The 28,000-nt window shown below is 44.6% G+C and overlaps 1 protein-coding gene across 5 annotated transcripts; it reads left to right on the forward strand.

Annotated features, from left to right (window-relative positions):
- Positions 1-280: 280 nt before the first annotated feature.
- Positions 281-27,998, forward strand: LOC121552616 (zinc finger and BTB domain-containing protein 2). 5 transcript variants are annotated; one of them, XR_005997272.2, is made up of 5 exons: positions 281-1,009; positions 16,410-16,590; positions 16,916-19,022; positions 20,543-20,676; positions 24,376-27,998. XR_005997272.2 is itself a non-coding variant. In XM_041865581.1 (3 exons), exons 2-3 carry the CDS (start codon positions 16,418-16,420, stop codon positions 18,327-18,329), a joined length of 1,587 nt encoding a protein of 528 aa, XP_041721515.1. In that variant the 5' UTR covers positions 281-1,009; positions 16,410-16,417; the 3' UTR covers positions 18,330-19,260. The 5 variants fall into 5 exon arrangements, 1 of the variants encoding a protein (XP_041721515.1); XR_005997271.1 differs by lacking the exon at positions 24,376-27,998 and having other exon boundaries at positions 20,543-20,820; XR_005997273.1 differs by lacking the exon at positions 24,376-27,998 and having other exon boundaries at positions 20,548-20,820.
- Positions 27,999-28,000: the final 2 nt, after the last annotated feature.

Here is a 28,000-nt window from a genome sequence, read left to right on the forward strand (position 1 = left end):
AACTCTGTTGTTTTTTATTGCACTACTTTGCTTTATCTTGGCCAGGTCGCAGTTGTAAATGAGAACCTGTTCTCAACTGGCTTACCTGGTTAAATAAAGGTGAAAAAAAAAAAAAAAAAAAAACACCCATAATCATACATAAATGGCTAAAAGTAATTTCTCCCCAAGTCAGATATGTTCTGTACCATGAAACATGGAATGCAATTAATCCTATAATGAGTTGATGGTCTGGTGATAAAGTGTGTTTGTAAATATTTTATTCAGGGTAGCCACGCAGGTCTAATAAATTACAGTCTGATTTTTTAAAAACATTTAGGCTATCAACATAGCCTAAACAAAATATCGAAAATTACATTAAAAAGTTAAGTCATTCGTTGCCCTCCCGCCCTTTGAGAAACAACATAATTCTAATTTACCAATTGAATCAAAAGTAACTAGCCAACCATTAATTCCACCAAATATTGAAATCTGGACACGAACAACTGCTTCGCCACTGTTGCCATAGACTCACCGCGGTAAATCCATTTGTTTACAGGAAGCTCTTTCTTGTTCGCTCCCAACCGAAAATGAAAATGCCATTGCAGTCACGATTGTAGGCTACGTTATCTGTTTGTGTGGGGGTGGGGAGGGCGACCTATGGCTATTTAACCCCTAAATCGGTTTATGTTTAACGTGCCCTAACCAGAGATTGAATAAATAATGACAGTGCTCGCCCTAACATTACAGTCGATGTCGCATTAATGTAACGTACTAAGTGGATACAATTCTCTATTCAGAGGGACACACGCCGGTTACCGTTCCCCACGAGAATTTGTCAGGCGCCCTGTCCGTTCAACGAATTGCTGTTTTTAAGTGCTTTTACATTGTCATGTGATTGTAACGTAACCCGACCGGAAAACACCGACGACCATCGCCGCCAATGCTGCTTAAGAGGAACAGAGCAGCTGCGAGCCCAACTGACAAGTCCCCGGGTAACAAACAACAACACGGATTCAAGCAGAGTAAAAGGGTAAGGCTCCCCGCACTTCGTTTCATTTTGTATACCGACATACGCTGCTATAATTTATATACGTTTTCAAATCGGTAATTTTTAAGTTTAAGAAATGTATTCGGTGACCACCCCGGCGGGGTCCTAAATGAGACCGATTAAAATCATTATGTTACTTGCCTTGGCGTGGGTCTATGGCTAAAGTAGACATACCAGCATAAGCTTTCACGTTCGGTTTGTTAGGGTTACTTTCTGTTTAGGACGAGAACGTACTGTGGAAGTGGTTTCAGTCTGCGAGATATCGGTCCGTTCGGTCATGATTAACTTCAAAAGTATACTTTTTTTTGCATTTTAGCTAACCCTAACACTTTTGTTAGAATCTTAACCTAATTTCCCTAACCTGCTAAGTCAATTCTCCTAACCTGCAGTGCAACCTCTCCTAACCGGCTATGAAAACTAAAATCTGACGTTAATTTGACAAAAGCTGGATCTCTTCTAGCCTTAACCGTCTGTTCCACGTGTCTACATTAGGGGCGGCGCTTTCTTACAAACACATAGTTGGGCTACTATGAACACATGGTTCTTTTTTGTTGCCAGATTCCTAGTTGTTGAATGAATGCCCAAAGGTTTACTATTGCCAAATGACTCATTCATAATTATTTAGTAACACAGGTCTTACAAGTTGACTGCTGGATGTCTGAACCTACACAAAATATCAGGATGGTATTTTCTGATAATGATAATAATAGGCAGGCTACTGTATTTGCAAGAATGCATATTTGTCAATACTGCTGCAACATTTGCCTGCAGTGTTTTCATTCAATTAACGGCCGAAGATGTAACATGCGTTTCCCAAAACACCACACAGAAAGAACGTTCGCTAAGTGCATAGTTGGAGCATGTGTCAATACTGATAGGATCGAAAGAAAGGCAGCGCTGCTCCATTCAAATCTTACCAATACTGATGACGGATCAGCGCCTATAGAGATTTTATCACCATATGGCTCCAAATTTTGAGGCAGCCTATTAGGGGTTCCCTTGACATGGTCAAATAACTCAAGCATAGATTGGTATGTTTTTTAAATAATTTGGCACACAGAAACTAGAGGACATGAGTAACTTGGTCAAAGATAATGTTACCGATTGGTCTATATGTGGCACTATTATAAGCTCTTTCTGTGACATAGACTGACCAGGTGAATCCAGGTGAAAGCTATGATCCCTTACTGATGTCACTTGTTAAGTCCACTTCAATCGGTGTAGATGAAGGGGAGTAGACAGGTTAAAGAAGACAATTGAGACATGGATTGTGTATGTGTGCCTTTCAGAGGTTGAATGGGCAAGACAAAATATTGAAGTGCCTTTGAACGGGGTATGGTAGTAGGTGCCAGGCGCACCGGTTTGTATCAAGAACTGCAATGCTGCTGGGTTTTTCAGGCTCAACAGTTTCCCGGGTGTATCAAGAATGGTCCACCATCCAAAGGACATCCAGCCAACCTAACTGTCACGATCGTCTGAGGAAACGGACCAATACGCAGCGCGTGGAGTGAACATGATGACTTTATTTATAAAAAGGCAACCACGAAAACAACAAACAAATGACGATAGTGAAGTCCTACAGTGACTATGACTGAACCTGGAACAAAAACCCACAAACACACAGGAAAACATTCAGATTAAATATGGCTCCCAATCAGAGATAACGAGCCGACAGCTGACACTCGTTACCTCCGATTGGGAGTCATAGACCAAACCTAGAAATGAAGCCAACAGAAAAGCAAACATAGAAATACACCCAAACCCAACATACCAAAATACACCCTGGCTCAAATACTAAAGTTCCGGAGCCAGAGTGTCACAGTACCCCCCCCTAAAGGTGCGAACTCCGGGCGCACCAGCATCCAGTCTAGGGGAGGGTCTGGGTGGGCGTCTGTCCACGGTGGCGGCTCTGGCCCCGGTCGTGATCCCCACCCCACCACAGTCACAACCTGCTTCAGTAGCCTCCTCCCAATGACCACCCTCCAACTAACCCCACCTGGACTAAGGGGCAACACCGGACTAAGGGGCAGCACCGGACTAAGGGGCAGCACCGGACTAAGGGGCAGCACCGGGATAAGGGGCAGCACCGGGCTAAGGGGCAGCACCGGGCTAAGGGGCAGCACCGGACTAAGGGGCAGCACCGGGCTAAGGGACAGTACCTGACTAAGGGGCAGCACCGGACTGAGGGGCAGCTCCGGACTGAATGGCGGATCCTGGCTGGCTGGCGGATCCGGGCTGGACGGCTCTGGCGGATCCTGGCTGGACGGCTCTGGCGGATCCTGGCTGGACGGCTCTGGCGGATCCTGGCTGGACGGCTCATGGCTGGCTGACGGATCTGGCTGTTCATGGCTGGCTGACGGATCTGGCTGCTCATGGCTGGCTGACGGATCTGGCTGCTCATGGCTGGCTGACGGATCTGGCTGCTCATGGCTGGCGGAAGGCTCTGGCTGATCCCGTCTGGCGGAAGGCTCTGGCTGCTCCTGTCTGGCGGAAGGCTCTGGCTGATCCGGTCTGACGGAAGGCTCTGGCTGCTCCTGTCTGGCGGAAGGCTCTGGCTGATCCTGTCTGGCGGAAGGCTCTGGCTGATCCTGTCTGGCAGAAGGCTCAGGCTGATCCTGTCTGGCGGAAGGCTCTGGCTGATCCTGTCTGGCGGAGAGCTCTAGCGGCTCCGGTCTGGCGGACGGCTCTGAAGGCTCATGGCAGACGGGCGGCTTTGCAGGCTCAGTACAGACGGGCAGTTCAGACGGCGTTGGGCAGACGGACAGTTCAGACGGCGTTGGGCAGACGGGCAGTTCAGGCGCCGTTGGGCAGACGGGCAGTTCAGACGGCGTTGGGCAGACGGACAGTTCAGGCGCCGTTGGGCAGACGGGCAGTTCAGACGGCGTTGGGCAGACGGACAGTTCAGGCCCCGTTGGGCAGACGGCAGACTCTGGCCGTCTGAGGCGCACCGTAGGCCTGGTGCGTGGTGCCGGAACTGGAGGTACCGGGCTGAGGACACGCATCTCAGGGCTAGTGCGGGGAGAAGCAACAGGGCATGCTTGGCCCTGGGGACGCACCGTAGGCCTGATGCGTGGTGCCGGAACTGGAGGTACCGGGCTGAGGACACGCATCTCAGGGCTAGTGCGGGAAGCAGGAACAGGACGCACAGGACTCGGGGAACACACAGGAGGCTTAGTGCGTGGTGTAGGCACTGGTGGTACTGGACTGGAGACAGGAGGTGGTGCCGGAAATACCGGACCGTGCAGGCGTACTGGCTCCCTTGAGCACTGAGCCTGACCAACCTTACCTGGTTGTATGCTCCCCGTCGCCTGACCAGTACAGGGAGGTGGAATAACCCGCACCGGGCTATGTAGGCGAACCGGGGACACCATGCGTAAGGCTGGTGCCATGTAAGCCGGCCCGAGGAGACGCACTGGTGACCGGATGCGTGGGGCCGGCCTCATGACATCTGGCTCAATGCTCAGTCTAGCCCGGCCGATACGTGGAGCCGGAATGTACCGAACCGGGCTATGCCTGCGTACAGGAGACACCATGCGCTCTACTGCGTAACACGGTGTCTGCCCGTACTCTCGCTCTCCACGGTCAGTCCAGGGAGTAGGCGCAGGTCTCCTACCTGACTTCGCCACACTCCCTTCTAGCCCCCCCAAGAAATTTTTGGGTAGTACTCTCGGGCTTCCAGCCTTGCCTCCGTGCTGCCTCCTCATATCGCCGCCTCTCGGCTTTAGCTGCCTCCCGCTCTTCACGAGGACGGCGATATTCTCCCGGTTGATCCCAAGGCCCCTCACCATCCAGAATCTCCTCCCATGTCCATGAATCCTTTATGGGAGTCCATAAATCCTGTGTAGGTAGGTCCTGTTGCCGCTTGACACGCTGCTTGGTCTTTTTGTGGTGGGTTTTTCTGTCACGATCGTCTGAGGAACGGACCAATACGCAGCGCGTGGAGTGAACATGATGACTTTATTTATAAAAAGGCAACCACGAAAACAACAAACAAATGACGATAGTGAAGTCCTACAGTGACTATGACTGAACCTGGAACAAAAACCCACAAACACACAGGAAAACATTCAGATTAAATATGGCTCCCAATCAGAGATAACGAGCCGACAGCTGACACTCGTTACCTCCGATTGGGAGTCATAGACCAAACCTAGAAATGAAGCCAACAGAAAAGCAAACATAGAAATACACCCAAACCCAACATACCAAAATACACCCTGGCTCAAATACTAAAGTTCCGGAGCCAGAGTGTCACAGTACCCCCCCCTAAAGGTGCGAACTCCGGGCGCACCAGCATCCAGTCTAGGGGAGGGTCTGGGTGGGCGTCTGTCCACGGTGGCGGCTCTGGCCCCGGTCGTGATCCCCACCCCACCACAGTCACAACCTGCTTCAGTAGCCTCCTCCCAATGACCACCCTCCAACTAACCCCACCTGGACTAAGGGGCAACACCGGACTAAGGGGCAGCACCGGACTAAGGGGCAGCACCGGGATAAGGGGCAGCACCGGGATAAGGGGCAGCACCGGGCTAAGGGGCAGCACCGGACTAAGGGGCAGCACCGGGCTAAGGGACAGTACCTGACTAAGGGGCAGCACCGGACTGAGGGGCAGCTCCGGACTGAATGGCGGATCCTGGCTGGCTGGCGGATCCGGGCTGGACGGCTCTGGCGGATCCTGGCTGGACGGCTCTGGCGGATCCTGGCTGGACGGCTCTGGCGGATCCTGGCTGGACGGCTCATGGCTGGCTGACGGATCTGGCTGTTCATGGCTGGCTGACGGATCTGGCTGCTCATGGCTGGCTGACGGATCTGGCTGCTCATGGCTGGCTGACGGATCTGGCTGCTCATGGCTGGCGGAAGGCTCTGGCTGATCCCGTCTGGCGGAAGGCTCTGGCTGCTCCTGTCTGGCGGAAGGCTCTGGCTGATCCGGTCTGACGGAAGGCTCTGGCTGCTCCTGTCTGGCGGAAGGCTCTGGCTGATCCTGTCTGGCGGAAGGCTCTGGCTGATCCTGTCTGGCGGAAGGCTCAGGCTGATCCTGTCTGGCGGAAGGCTCTGGCTGATCCTGTCTGGCGGAGAGCTCTAGCGGCTCCGGTCTGGCGGACGGCTCTGAAGGCTCATGGCAGACGGGCGGCTTTGCAGGCTCAGTACAGACGGGCAGTTCAGACGGCGTTGGGCAGACGGACAGTTCAGACGGCGTTGGGCAGACGGGCAGTTCAGGCGCCCGTTGGGCAGACGGGCAGTTCAGACGGCGTTGGGCAGACGGACAGTTCAGGCGCCGTTGGGCAGACGGGCAGTTCAGACGGCGTTGGGCAGACGGACAGTTCAGGCCCCGTTGGGCAGACGGCAGACTCTGGCCGTCTGAGGCGCACCGTAGGCCTGGTGCGTGGTGCCGGAACTGGAGGTACCGGGCTGAGGACACGCATCTCAGGGCTAGTGCGGGGAGAAGCAACAGGGCATGCTTGGCCCTGGGGACGCACCGTAGGCCTGATGCGTGGTGCCGGAACTGGAGGTACCGGGCTGAGGACACGCATCTCAGGGCTAGTGCGGGGAGAAGCAACAGGGCATGCTTGGCCCTGGGGACGCACCGTAGGCCTGATGCGTGGTGCCGGAACTGGAGGTACCGGGCTGAGGACACGCATCTCAGGGCTAGTGCGGGAAGCAGGAACAGGACGCACAGGACTCGGGGAACACACAGGAGGCTTAGTGCGTGGTGTAGGCACTGGTGGTACTGGACTGGAGACAGGAGGTGGTGCCGGAAATACCGGACCGTGCAGGCGTACTGGCTCCCTTGAGCACTGAGCCTGACCAACCTTACCTGGTTGTATGCTCCCCGTCGCCTGACCAGTACAGGGAGGTGGAATAACCCGCACCGGGCTATGTAGGCGAACCGGGGACACCATGCGTAAGGCTGGTGCCATGTAAGCCGGCCCGAGGAGACGCACTGGTGACCGGATGCGTGGGGCCGGCCTCATGACATCTGGCTCAATGCTCAGTCTAGCCCGGCCGATACGTGGAGCCGGAATGTACCGAACCGGGCTATGCCTGCGTACAGGAGACACCATGCGCTCTACTGCGTAACACGGTGTCTGCCCGTACTCTCGCTCTCCACGGTCAGTCCAGGGAGTAGGCGCAGGTCTCCTACCTGACTTCGCCACACTCCCTTCTAGCCCCCCCAAGAAATTTTTTGGGTAGTACTCTCGGGCTTCCAGCCTTGCCTCCGTGCTGCCTCCTCATATCGCCGCCTCTCGGCTTTAGCTGCCTCCCGCTCTTCACGAGGACGGCGATATTCTCCCGGTTGATCCCAAGGCCCCTCACCATCCAGAATCTCCTCCCATGTCCATGAATCCTTTATGGGAGTCCATAAATCCTGTGTAGGTAGGTCCTGTTGCCGCTTGACACGCTGCTTGGTCTTTTTGTGGTGGGTTTTTCTGTCACGATCGTCTGAGGAAACGGACCAATACGCAGCGCGTGGAGTGAACATGATGACTTTATTTATAAAAAGGCAACCACGAAAACAACAAACAAATGACGATAGTGAAGTCCTACAGTGACTATGACTGAACCTGGAACAAAAACCCACAAACACACAGGAAAACATTCAGATTAAATATGGCTCCCAATCAGAGATAACGAGCCGACAGCTGACACTCGTTACCTCCGATTGGGAGTCATAGACCAAACCTAGAAATGAAGCCAACAGAAAAGCAAACATAGAAATACACCCAAACCCAACATACCAAAATACACCCTGGCTCAAATACTAAAGTTCCGGAGCCAGAGTGTCACACTAACACAGCTGTGGGAAGCATTGGAGTCAACATGGGCCAGCATCCCTGTGGAACGCTTTCGACACCTTGTAGAGTCCATGCTCTGACGAATTGAGGTTGTTCTGAGGGCAAAAGGGGGGGGCAACTCAATATTAGGAAAGTGTTCCTAATGTTTGGTATACTCAGTGTATATAAACATGTATAGTTAGATAGCTTGCTTTGAAGTAGCCTACCTTTTTCCATTTGATCCCTGATTCATTGAATGAAAGAATAATTGTATGAAGACAAAAGTATTTGGTTGTAATGTTGCAATATGTTATATCAAGGGTGGCAACCATCCTCCAGGATAGCTACTGGATGTGAATGATTTTGTTCAAGCCCTGGTCTACCCATATCGTAGCCTAAACATCAGCTGCTCAACAGGACTTGATAAGCAGACTTGGGTGTTTCAGGGCTGGATCAAAAGCCAAGCCTGCATACCCAGGAGCTCTCCAGATGGAGAGTTGACCACATGTTGACAACGTGACTAAGTGCAGTTCTACTTTGTGACTTTGTGGGGGGTTAAGTGCCTTGATCAACTTCACAATAGCAGGAGATGTTAGGCCTACATGAGATCAGACACAGCAGCCTTGCAGTGTCAATAATGCTTACTTTTCCAGTGTCAAATAACAAGCATTTTTAAGTGCAACTTTACTAACAATGTTTTTTGGGAAACAGCTCAAAGATTTAACAACGCTCCTACGAAGGTTCTAACGATGAACTTAGCCTTAAGATGCTTTTAGGAAACCGGGCCCAGATTGAGAGTTGCTCTCTTGATCTCTTCAGACAACTCCAGAGTAGGCAGCCCTCCTTATGTTGGCTTACATGTAAATAATATGCTCCTAAGTCAGCAGGTTGCAGCAGGGTTTTGCTAGCTGGGAGTGTGGCAGAAAGCAACTGGAATGTGTTTCCAGCTAAATAATAAGCATATTGGCAGGGCTAGCCTAGTGCCTGCTGCCCGGCCTGTCTTGATTTGTGTGAATGTTGTGGTGTTTCTGTGTGATATAGTGAGAGAATGTGTGTACCTGCAGGTTGTATGTGTGACTAAAGATTTGGACACATACAGTATATATACAAAAGTATGTGGACACCCCTTCAAATGAGTGAATTCGGCTAATTCAGCCAGACCCGTTGCTGACAGGCTCAGCCGCAAAGTGGTAGGCCACACAAGATCACAGAATGGAACCGGCGAGTGCTGAAGCGCGTAAAAATCATCTGTCCTCGGTTACAACACTCACTACCGAGTTCCCAACTGCCTCTGGAAGCAATGTCAGCACAAGAACTGCATGTTTGTCGGGAGCTTCATGAAATGGGTTTCCATGGCCAAGCGTTGGCTGGAGTGGTGGCTAAGATCACCATGCGCAATGCCAAGCGTCGGCTGGAGTGGTGTAAAGCTCGCCGCCATTGGACGCTGGAGTAGTGGAAACGCGTTCTCTGGAGTGATAATTCACGCTTCACCATCTGGCAGTCCGACAGACTAATCTGGGTTTGGCGGATGCCAGGAGAACGTCACCTGCCCGAAAGCAGGAGGAAATGTGTGTAGGAGGAAATTTGGTCTGGGGCTGTTTTTTATGGTTGGGCGTAGGCCCCTTAGTTCCAGTGAAGGGAAATCTTAACGCTACAGCATACAATGACATTCTAGACGATTCTGTGCTTCAAACTTTGTGGCAACAGTTTGGGGAAGGCCCTTTCCTGTTTCAGCATGACAATGCCCCAGTGCACAAACCGAGGTCCATGCAGAAATGGTTTGGCGAAATAGGTGTGGAAGAACTTGACTTGCCTGCACAGAGCCCTGACCTCAACCCCATTGATCACCTTTGGGATGAATTGGAACGCCGACTGCGAGCCCGGTTTAATTCGGCCAACATCAGTGGCCAACCTCACTAATGCTCTTGTGGCTGAATGCAAGCAAGTCCCTGCAGCAATGGTCCAACATCTAGTGGAAAGCCTTCCCAGAAGAGTGGAGGCTGTTATAGCAGCAAAGGGGGGACCAACTCCATATTAATGCCCCTGATTTTGGAATGAGATGTTCGACAAGCATGTGTCCACATACCTTTGGTAATGTAGTGTATGTTCTCCATTCCCATTGGTAGAGGGGTGGAACCAGTCAGTCTTGCTTCAGGAATGTGTAGACGTACATAAACCTGATCATGTGATGCCCAAAAGCCTCCAGTCCCTTGGTGCTCTTTAGGGATCAACACAGGGTTCTTTCTACACTAATTTTTTCCACTGGTGGCACTGGTGCAACCAACCTTTCAGTTGGTGGCACCAGCACATGATTGGTCGTACCAATTTCTTTATAATTCATAATAACCTGGCCTGTGTCCCATAATGTGCCTGCATTCCATACAGAACCAGGCTAATATTAACTAGCCATCTTTTAAATTGATTTAAAATAAAGTCCAAAATGTATTTATTGCAGATTTTAAAGTGCCATGTGTTCTTTTCTGCGAAATCCTCTAGAGGGCAGAATTTGAACAACTATATACTTGATACCAAAACGATACCACTGGGAAAAAAAGAAAGCTGGGAATAGGACTGTGATTTCCCTCTATTTTTCAGGTTTTTGCTCAAAATCACACTTTTTAAATAGTAAAAACAACAAAAATAGATGTTCTAAGTCCACAACAATGCTTTAAACAATATCTAGGGACCATTTTTGACATCCGCGAAAAATGGAATACATTTTGTGTAGCTACCGTTTGATTCAAGTGTGCAGCAGCCAGACAGTTGTTGGCTGGTGGTGCTTCTGTAGCGCACTTGTGATGCGTTTTCAAAACAATGGGCACTGGATTGATGCAAATGGTCATGATTCTGCCAGGTAGGCATAGGCTACTTTGTAGTTACCTTTTAATTGCCTTTCCATCTACCCGAAGATGGTTAGGCTATCATTAGCATCGCTAACGACTACACAAAGTGGTAGACATAGCAATACGCGCTAGAGGTCTTCACGGGTCCAAAAAGTTGGAACCGTTCCGTAAATGAACCTGGGGCTTTCCCACCCGGACTCGATATGCATACATTTTAATTTTAAAATATAGAAACCCGTTCCAAACAGACCCAAGGACAACTAGACCCGTTTATTATAGACCTGGTAGGATCCAGACAAGGTCCGATCCGAGTGAGGGAAGCAGCAGAAAAGTACATTTTTACGCTACTTTATTAACCGGAGCTGTTAAAGTGCGAGAGGATGGAGAGGGGCTGTACTCTGAGCAAGTGACGCAGCGCGGGAGAGACAAACGGCAACCAACCAAGCCAACTCGTGCTTATCCCAGTTACTAATAAGCATGCACCCACCCATTAAGAAAATGACTGTAAAAACTGTTAAGTCCCCGTGGATTGATGAGGAATTGAAAAATTGTATGGTTGAGAGAGATGAGGCAAAAGGAATGGCAAATAAGTCTTGCTGCACAACCGATAGGCAAACGTACTGCAAATTGAGAAATCATGTGACTAAACTGAATTAAAAAGAAGAAGAAACTACACTATGAAACAAAGATAAATGACAAAGAATGATAGTAAAAAGCTTTGGAGCACCTTCAATGACATTTTGGGGAAAAAAGGTACACTCCGCTCCATCATTCATTGAATCAGATGGCTCATTCATCACAAAACCGACTGACATTGCCAACTAGTTTAATATTTTTTTAATTGGCAAGATTAGCAAACTTAGGCATGACATGCCAGCAACAATTGCTGACCCTACACATCCAAGTAGATCTGACCAAATTATGAAAGACAAAAATTGTAATTTTGAATTCCGTAAAGTGAGTGTGGAAGAGGTGAAAAAACTATTTTTGTCTGTCAACAATGACAAGCTGCCGGGGTCTGACAACTTGGATGGAAAATACTGAGGATAATAGCGGACGATATTGACACTCCTATTTACCATATCTTCAATTTAAGCCTACTAGGAAGTGTGTGCCCTCAGGCCTAGAGGGAAGCAAAAGTCATTCCGCTACCTAAGAATAGTAAAGCCCCCTTTAGTGGCTCAAATAGCCGACCAATCAGCCTGTTACCAACACATGGTAACGTTTTGGAAAAATTAGTTTTTGACCAGATACAATGCTATTTTACAGTAAACAAATTGACAACAGACTTTCATCACCCTTATAGGAAAGGACATTCAACAAGCACAGCGCTTACACAAATGATGATAAAAAGATTGTGGGGGCTGTTTTGTTAGACTTCAGTGCAGCTTTTGACATTATCGATCATAGTCTGCTGCTGGAAAAACGTATGTGTTATGGCTTTACTACACCTACTATATTGAGGATAAAGAGTTACCTGTCTAACAGAACACAGAGGGTGTTCTTTAATGGAAGCCTCCAACAAAATCCAGGTAGAATCAGGAATTCCCCAGGGCAGCTGCCTAGGCCCCTTACTTTTTTCTATCTTTACTAACGACATGCCACTGGCTTTGAGTAAAGCCAGTGTGTCTATGTACAGTGAGGGGGGAAAAAGTATTTGATCCCCTGCTGATTTTGTACGTTTGCCCACTGACAAAGAAATGATCAGTCTATAATTTTAATGGTAGGTTTATTTGAACAGTGAGAGACAGAATAACAACAAAAAAATCCAGAAAAACGCATGTCAAAAATGTTATAAATTGATTTGCATTTTAATTAGGGAAATAAGTATTTGACCCCCTCTCAGAAAGATTTCTGGCTCCCAGGTGTCTTTTATACAGGTAACGAGCTGAGATTAGGAGCACACTCTTAAAGGGAGTGCTCCTAATCTCAGTTTGTTACCTGTATAAAAGACACCTGTCCACAGAAGCAATCAATCAATCAGATTCCAAACTCTCCACCATGGCCAAGACCAAAGAGCTCTCCAAAGATGTCAGGGACAAGATTGTAGACCTACAAAAGGCTGGAATGGGCTACAAGACCATTGCCAAGCAGCTTGGTGAGAAAGTGACAACAGTTGGTGCGATTATTTGCAAATGGAAGAAACACAAAAGAACTGTCAATCTCCCTCGGCCTGGGGCTCCATGCAAGATCTCACCTCGTGGAGTTGCAATGATCATGAGAACGGTGAGGAATCAGCCCAGAACTACACGGGAGGATCTTGTCAATGATCTCAAGGCAGCTGGGACCATAGTCACCAAGAAAACAATTGCTAACACACCACCCCGTGAAGGACTGAAATCCTGCAGCGCCCGCAAGGTCCTCTTGCTCAAGAAAGCACATATACAGGCCCGTCTGGAGTTTGCCAATGAACATCTGAATGATTCAGAGGAGAACTGGGTGAAAGTGTTGTGGTCAGATGAGACCAAAATCAAGCTCTTTGGCATCAACTCAACTCGCCGTGTTTGGAGGAGGAGGAATGCTGCCTATGACCCCAGGAACACCATCCCCACCGTCAAACATGGAGGTGGAAACATTATGTTTTGGGGGTGTTTTTCTGCTAAGGAGACAGGACAACTTCACCGCATCAAAGGGACAATGGACGGGGCCATGTACCGTCAAATCTTGGGTGAGAACCTCCTTCCCTCAGCCAGGGCATTGAAAATGGGTCGTGGATGGGTATTCCAGCATGACAATGACCCAAAACACACGGCCAAGGCAACAAAGGAGTGGCTCAAGAAGAAGCACACTAAGGTCCTGGAGTGGCCTAGCCAGTCTCCAGACCTTAATCCCATAGAAAATCTGTGGAGGGAGCTGAAGGTTCGAGTTGCCAAACGTCAGCCTCGAAACCTTAATGACTTGGAGAAGATCTGCAAAGAGGAGTGGGACAAAATCCCTCCTGAGATGTGTGCAAACCTGGTGGCCAACTACAAGAAACGTCTGACCTCTGTGATTGCCAACAAGGGTGTTGCCACCAAGTACTAAGTCATGTTTTGCAGAGGGGTCAAATACTTATTTCCCTCATTAAAATGTCAAAAATGTTATAAATTGTGTTTTTCTGGATTTTTGTTGTTGTTATTCTGTCTCTCACTGTTCAAATAAACCTACCATTAAAATTAGAGACTGATCATCGTGGGCAAACGTACAAAATCACCAGGGGATCAAATACTTTTTTCCCTCACTGTATGTGGATGACTGAACACTATACACGTCAGCTACTACAGCGACTGAAATGACTGCAACACTTAACAAAGAGCTACAGGAATAAGTTAGTCTTAAATATTTCTAAAACTGAAATCATTGTATTTGGGACAAATCATTCACTAAACCCTAAACCTACAACCTCAACTAAATCTTGTAATAAATCATGTGGAAATTGAGCAAGTTGAGGTGACTAAACTGCTTGGGAGTTACCCTGGAATATAAACTGTCATGGTGAAAACATATTGATACAACAGTAGCTAAGATGGGGAGAAGTCTGTCCATAATAAAGCTCAGCTCTAACTTCTTAACAGCACCATCAACAAAGCAGGTCTTACAGGTTCTAGTTTTGTCACACCTGGACTACTGTTCAGTCGTGTGGTCAGGTGCCACAAAGAGGGACTTTTGCAAAGAAAATTGCAATTGTCTCAGGACCAGAGGTCTCTCCACAGTCCCCAAGTCCAGAACAGACTATGGGAGACGCACAGTACTACATAGAGCTATGACTACATGGAACTCTATTCCACATCAGGTAACTGATGCAAGCAGTAGAATCAGATTTAAAAAACAGATAAAAATACACCTAATGGAACAGCGGGCACTGTGAAGCAACACAAACATAGGCACAGACACGATAACATACACACCGTACACACACATACACATGGATTTTGTGTTGTAGATATGTGGTAGTGGAGTAGGGGCCTGAGGGCACAAACTTTGTGTTGTGAATGTATTGTAATGTTTTTAAAATTGTATAACTGCCTTAATTTTGCCGGACCACAGGAAGAGTAGCTGCTGCCTTGGCAGCAGTTAATGGGGATCCATAATAAATACAAATAGTAAACTAATAGCTGTAATAGCTAGGTTATTTATAATCAAATATGATTACGTAGTACCTGTCTTTACTGAATCAAACCGGGAGAAGCTAGCTAACGCTAGCTAGGGAGGCTAATTGAGGCTGCAGTGCATGAACTTTATCATCCTACACTAAAAAAAATTATTGAGGCTGAATATTATGTAGCAGCCTAACTGTTGGCTGGTCCTTGTAGCCTATCCTTCTCCTTTAACTTTGAATTCTGGCATTTTAATTCCATCTTCCTTTGATTCGATATCTCTCAACTTTTGCCACACACGGAGGCTCTATGCCTATTGCCGCTTTAATGACTTATGATTGGCCAACAACAAGCTACACGCACCACGCTCCACTCGTGAAAGCAACAGCAGCCGCATAAATTATACAAATGTCTCTCTCTCTTTTGACTGCTGCTGTCACGTTCAAATCTGTACAGGCCCTTCCGGACAAGTCAGTTAAAGTTACACATACCTGAGACCTGTGACAATCATATCAGATCCGACCCAGACCCGTGACATTATTTAGAATTCCGTGGATCCATGAAGACCTCTACTACGTGCACCACACACAGCAGGGCTCGAAATTCAGGTAAATTTGCCAGTGGCACACCGGGCCAGTGCCAACTGAAAGCTACTGGCCCGAATGGAAAAGAAATACTGGCCCGGGTCAAGATCTGACAGGAAAGTGAATGATGCGCGCATCATTTCAATAGCAGGTGATTTTTATATTTCATTTGTGGGCTGAGCAAGTAGCCTATACAGGGTTCATACAGACATTGGCAAGTCAAATTCAAGGCCTTTCAAGGCCTTTTCCAAGCACTTAATTATTTTCAAGGACCATTTAATTGTTGTAATAGCCTAAAGACAAAAAACTCCCCCCAAAAATGTATGCAAAAAAGTATGCATTACTGCAAGAAAATAAAGCATTTTTTAATAGGCTTACCCAATGTTATTATGCATTGACATTCTCATTTTGACATTCTAAAATATGTCAGAATAATGTGGGCATAGTGTGACTAAATAGACGGCATGCTCCCGACACAAACACACAAATGAAGTGTCCATGTGGTAGCTAGTCAGTCTCGCCATTTGAGATGTTGAAGGGTTATTGTTTCATGTTTTAAAACGAGAAAGCGACCAAAAACCCTTTGTTCCCTTTGCAATGGAATACTTTGTATGGAAAACCCAGTTGAAGACAACATTCGATTTAGTCTTGCTCATAATAACGGCACATGGTTTTACCTCAACAAGTGCAACAGACTAGCGCAACACCCTTCAATTGAAACGGCTGGAAACAAACTAAAGTGGCTACATCATCAAAACTGATCAGAAATGAAATCACGGAATAATTAGGCCTACAGTGCATTCAGAAAGTTTTTGCTTTGTCGTTATGGGGTATTGTGTGTAGATTGATGAAAAATGTGTATTTAATCCATTTTAGAATAAGGCTGTAACGTAACAAAATTTGGGAAAAGTCAAGGAGTCTGAATACTTTCCGACTGCGCTGTATATTTGTAGTAGTTCTAAATCGGCTACCATAACCAATGATTTTTCAAGGACCAAATAGCCTAGAGGAAATGTCTCTTTGGTGGCATTGTGGTCTTCTTCCAGACAGGAAACTAACCAACCGACTGACTGACTGTTGTCTTCGTCTCTGTGCCTTTCTTTGTGCAGATTGAAGAATGGAGTTGGCCAAACATGGTCTTATGCTCCTGCAGCAGCTCAACGCTCAGAGGGAGTTTGGCTTCCTGTGCGACTGCACCGTCGTGATCGGCGATGTCTTCTTCAAAGCCCACAAGGCCGTGTTGGCCGCCTTCTCCAACTACTTCAGAATGCTCTTCATACACCAGGACAGGTATGGTAAGCACCACGGCAACGCCTCTACCTGTAGGCTACATTAAGCTAGGCTAACACCATGTTCACTAATGATTTATGTCTGTGAGAAAGGTCAGTTGAAACTCAACCCAGTCCTGCTTGGACTATTCAAACAAGTTCAACTAAAGGTTGTAGTAAATAATGTGCAACTCAATAAGGACAGGACAATGTACATGTTTGGTGATCAATAAAAGCTATTGTTTGCGTCATCAGTGTTTTGAATTCCCAAGACGTTTTGAAGTTTCCAATTTTTTATATATAGATGTTTTAATACCATAAATAAATATCTAACTATCTCTTTTCAGTGATTGTGTCCGCCTGAAGGCAGCCGACATCCAGCCAGACATCTTCAGCTACCTCCTCAACCTGATGTACACAGGGAAGCTGGCCCCTCAGCTCATCGACCCAGCCCGGCTGGAGCAGGGGGTCAAGTTCCTCCACGCCTACCCCCTCCTCCAGGAGGCAAGCCAGACAGCCTTCTCCCACCCCGAGCCAAGCATGCCCCTCTCTACTTCCCTCTTTGGCATTCAGATCTCTGACCAGCAGGTGGCGCTGTCCGGCAGGCTGCCTGCTCGACGCCAGCTCTCCTCGCCCTTTGACCTGGACAGCCTCCCTGATGGGAAGTATCCGTCCACGTCTGCTGTAGCAGCGGCGTTCGCCAACCATGCGTCCAATCTGGACTCTTCATTTCAGGAAATGGTGGAGGCTTCAACCAGTGGCCATCCGGCCTCGTATGAGGACAAGCATAGAGGTGACACCCTGACAGGAGAGGCTCCCTACCCGGATAACTCCAACACCATTCTCCATGTGAAACCAAGCATCATGAAGAGGAGTGCCTCCTTCAGGAAGCACTACTCCTGCCACCTGTGTGCCAGCCGCTTCAACCAGAGGAACCTGTTGAGGGAGCATCTCCTGCAGCACAGCCAGGCCCAGCTCCCCCTGGTGGCCGAACCCAGCGATGCAGACTCCCCTGTCATCCCAGGAGGAGGAGCCACCACACCAGATGTAGAGGAGGTGCTGCTAAGGGGAGGTGGAGAACCGTCCACTGACATGACAGTTGAGATGCTGAGTGACAGCGAGCAAGCACCTCTCTCTGGTTCCAACATGGACTCTCCCAGAGCTGAGTTGTCGACGTCGGGGTGGGCGACGGGGTATCAGTCCCAGGCCAACACCCCACCCCCATCGGACATTGCGGATATCGACAACCTTGAGAGTGCTGACCTGGACCACGAGGTGAAGCGCAGAAAGTACGAGTGCTCCACCTGCGGTCGCAAGTTCATCCAGAAGAGCCACTGGCGAGAGCACATGTACATACACACGGGTAAGCCCTACAAGTGCAGCGCCTGTGGCAAGAGCTTCTGTCGTGCCAACCAGGCAGCGCGCCACGTGTGTCTGAGCCAGGGCGCCGAAGCCTACACCATGGTGGACCGGCAGAGTATGGAGCTGTGTGCTGCAGGGGACGACACCAGCCAGATGGAGGTGCTGTACTTAGGCTCGGCCAGGCCCTACAAGTGTAATGTCTGTGAGACCACCTTCTCCAGCCCCAACGAGGTCATCAAGCACCTGTGCTTCAGCCAAGGGGCGGTAGCAGGCCTGCAGGGGCAGGCAGGGGTGGAGCTGCTGCAGGGGGAGGAGTTTCCCAAAGACCAGGGCTCTGATTCGTCCGGCGCAGGCCACCTCATTACGCCCATAAAAACTGAGCAGATCTTGGTGGAGTAGCACCACAACACAAGAACCAGTCTTATATTTTTGTTTTCTTATACATGTTTATTTTTTACATTGGTAAGTTATGGTCTGTAGTTAAGCTAAAGGTTTAGTTAAGTTCTGTATGTGTAGGGGATTTGTATCTACTAAAAAATGCTTCCTTAAGATTATTTAACAGCAAAAGCCAGAGACTGGGACGTTTTGTTGTTGAACATCACACCACCAGCCAGAGAAATGTTTATTAAGTGTCCATGTGAAAACCACACACTGTACAAACTGTCATATTTCTGACATGGTGTTGCATTAGTTTGTCCATTTGTCCTCTTATGCATAAGCATGTCACACTGACCAGTTGGCAAAGTAGTATGTCACTATATGTTACTCAACATATATGTGCTGCAGTAGAGTTCCTATTGTAAGTATGACTTGGCCCTTGTCATATTGTCAGTCTCTTTTTGGTGCTGAATTTTCATAGATAGGTCTGTCACATTGGTTTCTGTTACATTTATTTAAAGTGGCCGTTGGCTGTTGTCGAGCCTCACTCAGCTTTTAGCTCCAGACAGGAACAGGAAGCTGAGATAGAGTTCCGGAGGAAGTAATGTTTGTCTACAGTCCAATGATGGAGTAGATGCCAGGGGAAGCAACAGGCAGGCAGGCACACAGACAGAATGGTGGTCTCAACACGAAGAGAAAGACTGGCTACTTTTCGTGAGTGTTATCTAGTGCTGTACACTGATGAAATAAGTATTTCAGTTCAAACTCAACCTCAAACCATGGCCTAGTAGGTTTGGTCCAGTAGGCTATGTCTTCCTTTGGTAGTTTTCAGTCACCTTGTATGCTGAACATGTACCATGCAATTGTATAATTTGACGGTATATACTGAGTGTACAAAACATTAGGAACACTTGCTCTTTCCATGACCAGGTGAATCCAGGTGAAAGCTATGATTCCATATTGATGTTACCTGTTAAATCCACTTCAATCAGTGTAGATGAAGGGGAGGAGACAGGTTAAAGAAGGATTTTTAAACCTTAAGACAATTGAGAAATGGATCGTGTATGTGTGCCATTCAGAGGGTGAATGGGCAAGACAAAAGATTTAAGTGCCTTTGAACGGGGTATGGGAGTAGGTGCCAGGCGCACCGGTTTGAGTGTGTCAAGAACTGCAACGCTACTGTGTTTTTCACGCTCAACAGTTTCCTGTGTGTATCAAGAATGGTCCACCACCCAAAGTACATCCAGCCAACTTGACACAACTGTGGAATCTTTGGAGTCAACATGGGCCAGCATCCCTGTGTAACGCTTTCGACACCTTGAAGTCCTCTGTAGCTCAGCTGGTAGAGCACGGCGCTTGTAACGCCAAGGTAGTGGGTTCGATCCCCGGGACCACCCATACACAAAAAATATATATATATGTATGCACGCATGACTGTAAGTCACTTTGGATAAAAGCGTCTGCTAAATGACATTATATTATATTATTATATTATAAGTCCATGCCCCAACGAATTGAGGCTGTTCTGAGGGCAAAAGGGGGTGCAACTCAATATTAGGAAGTTGTTCCTGATGTTTTGTACACTCAGTGTATAATTAGCTTCTGTGCATCGTTTTGAGCAGGCATTTTGTTACTTTCTATGTTACATGTGCCAACTGTGTGGGTATGAAACCTCCCTATTGAAGAAGCACAATTGCCATAGAAGTAACAGGGCAATGTAGGCCCGTCATTAGGGTGGCGTTGGTTACAACAACAGAGACCTCATAGCAGAAGCAAGCACTGTAGCTCTATATGTCATGTTTACAGTTGTGCCATTTTATAAACCTTTTATTTTTAATAGCTACTGTCTGTGTATTTTAAACAAGTTGTTATTTCTGTTGAGGATATTACATTTTGATGTGTACATACATACCTTGAAGGGAGTTTTCAATCCAGTACAATATTGTACACCTAGACAATTGATGATAATGTGCTTGAATTTGTTATTGGCTAAAGTCCTTATTTTTATATACAGTGCTTTATTTACAAATAATATTTTATATTGCAAAGTTTGTATATTACTAATTGCTTTCCATGTAGAAAGCTATTGATTTAGTATAGTGAAGGTGCATGTATATTTGTTGTCAATCTCTTTCCATTCAAGGCCTTGGTGTTACTGAACAAAATGCTAGTATGATATCTCTTCATCTGCTGTTGTTTAATTTGCAGTCACACCTTTTCCTCCATTTGTACAGTACAGATTGGTGACTAGGAGGGTCAGGCTCAGATCCATTTAGACCCCTAGCCCTGTCCGCTAGCTTGTTTCTACCCCTTTGGTGTCTACCGATTATGGATGTAGCTTTGGACTCGGGGGACATGCTGCTAACAGGTACAGTCATTGGACCATGACTTATCTCAGACGCTGTTGCTATGGAATGCCCTTAGACCTTGTCTCATTAATTATAGTGCCTTCAGAAAGTAATCACACACCTTAAGTTTTTCCACATTTAGTTGTGTTACAGCCTGAATTTTAAATGGATAAAAAATATGTTTTTGCCACTGACCTTCACACAATACCCCATAATGTCAAAGTGGGATAATGTTTGATTTGTGACATTTTTACAAATGTATTACAAATTAAAAGCTGAAATGTCTTAAGTCAATAAGTATTCAACCCTTTTGTTATGGCAAGCCTAAATACATTCAGGAGTAAAAATTTACTTAAAAGTCACAATTGCATGCACTCATACTGTGTGCAATAATAGTGTTTAACTTATTTGTTTTTAAGAATACCTCATCTCTGTACCCCCATATACAATTATCTTTAAGGTCCCTCAGAATTTCAAACACCGATTCAACCACAAAGCACAGGGAGGTTTTCCAATGACTCTTAAAAAAGGGCACCTATTGGTAGATGAGTAAAAAAAAATTAAGCAGACATTGAATATCCCTTTGAGCATGGTGAAGTTATTAATTACACTTTGGATGGTGTATCAATACACCCAGTCAGTACAAAGATACAGGCGTCCTTCCTAACTCAGTTGCCGGAGAGGAAGGAAACCGCTCAGTGATTTCACCATGATTTTAAATCAGTTACAAAGTTTAATGGCTGTGATAGGATAGATCAACAACATTGTAGTTACTCCACAATACTAACGTAATTGACAGAGTGAAAAGAAGGAAGCCTGTACAGAATAAAAATATTCCAAAACATGCATCCTGTTTGCAACAAGGCACTAAAATAATACTGCAAAAAATGTGGCAAAGCAATTAACTTTTTGTCCTGAATACAAAGTGTTATGTTTGTGGCAAATCCAATACGTTACTGAGGACCACTCCTCATAGTTTCAAGCATAGTGGTGGCTGCATCATGTTATGGGTATGCTTGTAATCGTAATCGTTAAGGACTGTGGAGAATTTAAGCTTAGCGCAGGCAAAATCCTAGAGGAAAACCTGGTTCAGTCTGTTTTCCACCAGACACTGGAAGATGAAGTCACATTTCAGCAGGACAATAACCTAAAACACAAGGCCAAATCTACACTGGAGTTACTAAGAATACAGTGAATGTTCCTGAGTGGCCGAGTTACAGTTTTGACTTAAATCTACGTGAAGATCTTTGGCAAGACCTGAAAAATGGCAAGAAAATAATGGGCAAATGTTGCACAATCCAGGGTGGAAAGCTCTTAGACTTACCCAGAAAAAATCACGGCTATAATCGCTGTCACATGTCCTTCTACAAAGTATTGACTCAGGGGTGTGAATACTTACGTCAACGAGATATTTCTGTGTTTCATTTTCAATAAATGTACTCAAAATAATTATAACATGTTTTTACTTAGTCATTATCGGTTATTGTGTGTAGATGGGTGAGATTTTAGTTTTTTATATTTAATAAATTTTTAATTCGGGCTGTAACAACAAAATGTGGAATAAGTCAAGGGGTATGAATACTTTCTGAAGGCACTGTAAATAATTAATCAGCGGTCTAATAATGGGCTAGGTTTATGCCTATCCTATCTACACCATATCCAGGATGGGGCAGGGCCAAATGGAACATTTCCTTAGGATGTTTCCTTAGTACTTTAGCACTGATGGAGTCTTCATGCTAACTGAGCAAATGAGACATAGTTCAGCCACATTTATTAGCTCAGACACAATATAAAGTGATCTTATGTGTGTTGTTGGTACACAGGGAAGGACTTATCTCACGACTCAAAAGCTGTTATATTCAGGCATTATGAAATGAATACTACTGAAGCGGCAGGTAGCTTAGTGGGTAAGAGCGTTGTGCCAGTAACCGAAAGGTCGCTGGTTCTAATCCCCGAGCCGACTAGGTGAAAAATCTGTCGATGTGCCCTTGAGCAAGGCACTTAACCCTAATTGCTCCTGTAAGTCGCTCTGGATAAGAGCGTCTGCTAAATGACCCAAAAAAAAAAAAAGTGTACTTTTCAGAGCTCATGTTTCTCCTTATCAGTCAAACTTAAAGAGATACTTCGGGATTTTGTAATTGAAGCCCTTTATCTACTTCCCCAGAGTCAGATTAACTAAATGTGTGGATACCATTTTTATCCCTGCATCCAGTATGAAGGAAGTTAGAGGTAGTTTTGTGAGCCAATTCTAACGCTAGTTAGCAATTGTGCTAATGCTAGTTATTAACTTCCTTCTAACTGCACTCAGAGACAGATGGTATCCACGAGTTCATCTGGCTCTGTGGAAGTAGATAAAGCAAAATCCCGGAGGATTCCTTTAACTCAGTCTGAATTCTCCATGCTGAGCTCAAGTCTTATGATGTTCAACCACACTAGTCGTAGATGTAAACTAACAGCTTAACATGTCTTTCGCTGTGTCAATTATACCATTTGTGGGTGGGGAGATGGCGAGAGAGGGTTGAGGAGGACGCTTGAAGCGCTGGGCATCTTATGCCATGCATTATCTGAATTATACCTAGGAGGAGTGGCTTCTGTTGAGAAACGTTGAATGTCCTTTGAGCTAGCTAGCTAACAAGCTTGAGCTAGCTAGCTAACAAGCTTATGTATGCAGAGCGGCATCAGAATTAAAACACATCTTACCTTTTTGTAGTTAATAAATCCAACGTGAAACGTGATTACTAGGCCTATAGTATCCTTAAATAGCATTGAAAAAGTTAATCCATTCTTCTCTAACTTATGAAAAATGTCTCTCCCCATCTTCTGAATCAAGCTTGTAACGTCAGTACAGTAGCCTATGCTTTGGGAGGGGCAGGTAGCCTAAACAAAACACAATGGCGGGAAAAATCATAGGCATTAAAAGTGGATTGCTTCACGATCTGTAAAATGTCAACAAACGCAAATGTCATTACAGTAACCAGGAAAAGACTGTAGAGTTGTTGTAAACAACTAGCTAACTATCTTGGCAAATTGTGGGGCGACACAATTCACCAGACTTCACTTAGTTATTTAGCTAGATAGCTGGCTAGCTTTCCTAGCAAACAAACACACTCCCTCTGATTAGTTTTTGTTTACATTCATTGACGTTTATGACCCTATTCAAAAAATCATATTGGATAAAAAAACTAATCCAATTGAAAATCCTATCAGATTTTGGAACCTATCCTATAGGATTTTACCCTATAGGATAGGTTCCAAAATCTGATAGGATTTTCAATTGGATTAGTTTTTTTATCCAATATGATTTTTTGAATAGGGTCATAAACGTCAATGAATGTAAACAAAAACTAATCAGAGGGAGTGTGTTTGTTTGCTAGGAAAGCTAGCCAGCTATCTAGCTAAATAACTAAGTGAAGTCTGGTGAATTGTGTCGCCCCACAATTTGCCAAGATAGTTAGCTAGTTGTTTACAACAACTCTACAGTCTTTTCCTGGTTACTGTAATGACAGTTGCGTTTGTTGACATTTTACAGATCGTGAAGCAATCCACTTTTAATGCCTATTATTAGTAGCCTACCTTGCATCCATTCGAAGATCGCACACAATCTGACAATCTATAATTAGCTATTTTCTGATGACCATACTTCTGATTACAATCATAAGAATTCTATTGTATGGACCTCATGAATTTCTTAATTAATATGTTTGTTTCAATCTTTACAGATTGACTGCCTATAGGCAGTTCACCCTGTGGGCAAGAGGACACTTGGGAAAAGGTAGTGCCTATACCTGCCTGTGTGGTCCATGCAATCCGAACGCAGTTCCCTTCTGAGGAGTACTACGGATTTGAATATGCTTTTTATGATGGAAACATTTTGACGTGCTCGTGTAGCCTACTTTACATGTTGTTGTTTATCCTTCATCTATTTTATGCAGCCTACTGTAGCAGGGCCATCACCAGAATTGCATAACATTTGGGGCTCAGTCCTGAAGACCGGGGCTGAGGGGTTTGTGGGTCCATGAAAAAAAGGGCAGTTTATAAAATAATTTCCTGCAATTCTATGTCATTTTACGTGACTGGAGACATTACAATAATATTTTTTTATACCACACAAATGATCAAAATGACAAGCTACTCTGAAATGTACATACTGAGATCAATAAAATGAATGACCCATGTCTTAAATACAACCAATAGCATAGGCCAATGAAAAGAGTGGATACACAGATTTTAGGCCTACAATATGAGGAGGAAAATATAGTCCACCAATTTTCCAGTGGCACTCACCTATTCAAACAGATTTTTCCCGCCATTGTGTTTTGAAATATTGCCAAATACCTTCAAGCTGCTGCCTGCTGTTCATTGACAGCCACAACTCAACAATCAGCTGTTTTATATTTACCATGCAGGCTGCCCAATTGCGGGATTCCCGACTAGACTAGGCCTATGCGCTCATAATATGACACATTCTTAAAAATAAGCTATTGATCCTCTGTGGCTAAATTATGCTTGTGTAGTATTTTCAATGATTTCATTTACTTATAGAGACAGGAGTGTGGTACTAGGGGGTAACTAGCCCCCCCCCAAGACCATTGTCTAATTGCTGACACAAAAAAAGCAACGTTTGGAAAAAAAATTGGTATGTGAATGAAGGTCATGCTTAAGCGAATAAACTATAAAAGGAAATAAATGGCCACAGTTTACACTTTTTTAGTTATTTCATGAAATGTTGTTTTTAGAAAAGAGGTGTTTTACAAAAAGTACCGGGGGGTTCACACAAGTGTGTTAAAACGAATTTAATCAGTTTTATTTAGACATTCTTTAGTAATTAATACTTAAAATCTAAGTCTAGTTGTCTTATTTTAATTATTTTAATAAAATATGGGGGGGGGGGTGTGTTCCACATGTCACCATTAATATCTGCACTATGATGAGATTTGATGTAAAGTCTTTCTTTTTAACTCACCTGCACATACATTTTCTTTGTTCTTTCTTTGTTGTTCCTTTTCCATACAATCCATTATATACAATTGCACTAAATATTATTTGAATAGTGCACGATTTTAAATCCCAGCAATCTTTGAAAACACATTCAGGAGCAAAAGGTTTTCAATAGTTGTTTTTAATTCATTTAAGAAGATATTCATTGGAATATAACATTGGAATGGAATATAACTAATAACATTAAATAACATTGGAATATAACATTTTAATAACTAACTTAACCAATTAATTCAGTGTAACATTGATGTGGCAACTCTCTTATACTCTGCTATTGCACGATTCTAATTTGTACATTGATCACAAATAAAGCTATCCCCAGTAAAATTGGAGCACAACTCATGAGCCCACCTGTGACCAAAAACATGGGGAGAGATGCCAAATGCAATAAAGTAACATTAACTGTAAAGCTATCAGTCACTAGTGGAAACATTTACAACTGCAATTAAGTTATGTTATCTTTTTAATGTATTTTACCTCAGACGATCTCGTAGTAAGGTTGCTAGCTAGCACTAACAGGCTAGCATTTACTGCTAGTGAAGTTGCTAGCTAGCAAGTTAGAATAAACTAGCACTATCTGGGCTAGTCATTGTCTAAATGACAGGTAGAAACACATTCATAACCATAAAGGGGTAACTAGCCCCCAGGGGCCAGTTACCCACTAGGGGTGGAGCGAGTTGCCCCCAACACCCTCATCCAACATATTACTAATTTACTCAAAAATGATCTAAATATTTATCTCTAAACAAGTGGATTATTTATCGTAAGGCTTTCCTACTTGTATATTTAAAAAACAATTATAGATCTAACTTCATTGGAATATATCTTTTTCAAAATTTCAAAAAATTTGATACATTTACCACACAAATGTTTTGTTTAAATATCTCAAAAAGTTGTGATGACACAGTGGAATTTTTGTTGTTGAGCAAGAGCAGTGGCAGCCAGGGAAAGTGTTGGCAAAATAATTAGGTGAAATCTTGTGTTCTTAATGTGAATTACAGGGGGCTAGTTACCCCCTAGTACCCAATTGGTTGGGTGGGACACTTAAGCTTTGTAATGGATATCTTTGGAATGTGTACAATAACATAACCAACAATCAATGCTTGTGTTTTAGTGAGGAAGTATGTGATGATAAAAAATGAGTTCAATCGGTATGATGACATCATTGTGGGTGTGGCATCCTGTGTAATGACAACTCTAGAGGCATAATGGTAAGTAAAATGATATAGGGTTCTGAAGTAAATAATGTTAAGGTTATATAAAATTAAGAAAGGATATTCAGTGTCTCATTACAACATATTTTGTAATGGGATGTAATTGTAATTCAAAATGACTGTAAATGGTTTTCTTACTACTACTCACATTTTTTAAATATGTCCAAGTACGCCAATCACCTACTGTCAAACTGGGACACTACTCTAGGCCATTTTAATGCAGAAAAAAATATGTAGTCTGATTATGAAATATATGTTTTCTTAACAGAAATCCATTTTCTAAATAGGATCAAATGTTCAATTTCATTTTCCTCAAATCTGCTATCAGCTAGCTTGCTAGAAAAAGCGAGCATAGCTGCATTTTACTTAGAACGATGTTACCTCACCAACATAAAAAAGTCCTAGCTAGCTTTTTTCATAACCATACAGGTATAAAAGTTTATTTTGCTGTATTTGACTCTGATGACAATAAAACAGTCTTTGAAATGTTGAGGGGTAAGGTCTTTCTGATTTCATCTACAAAATGTCCATTAGAGTGTAGTGTTGAGAATGTTGAGGTGATAGGCCTAGATGAAGTTAATTTCATTGTATTTATAGGCTATACAATTACAGATAGGCGACATCATATAATTATAAAGTATGAGGATGATGTTAATAATTATAATAATAAATGATAATGTTACACAAAAATACATAAATAATGTTTTAATACATTTAATTTGTATGAATAATTGAAGTTTATCATAAAAATATGGAAATTACTCCAATTTATTCTTTACAATAAATAATGAAGTGTCCTACTTTGCCAATCAAGGTGTCCCAATTTGACAGTATCGACTTAAAAAATGTGGTCTCCGCACAATTTGTGTTTGAAGAATAGTCATCCATCTTGTGTTTTAATATTTCTTAATTTTTTATTTTGAATAGTGCAGTAGAGTTCTTAAGCTATTTAGAATTAAATCTATAAAGTGTTTGCGGAAAAATAATTTTCTGAATATGTCCCACATTACCAATACTCACCCTAATTCTATAATTTGGCAAATATATTTCAATTATTCTGCAGCACTGTCACGACTTCCGCCGAGGCTGCCCCCCCTCCTGGTTCAGGCAGGCTTCGGCGTTCGTCGTCACC

The sequence above is a fragment of the Coregonus clupeaformis genome, chromosome 36 (genome assembly GCF_020615455.1).
Source record: "Coregonus clupeaformis isolate EN_2021a chromosome 36, ASM2061545v1, whole genome shotgun sequence".
In the NCBI taxonomy this organism is placed as follows: Eukaryota; Metazoa; Chordata; class Actinopteri; order Salmoniformes; family Salmonidae; genus Coregonus; species Coregonus clupeaformis.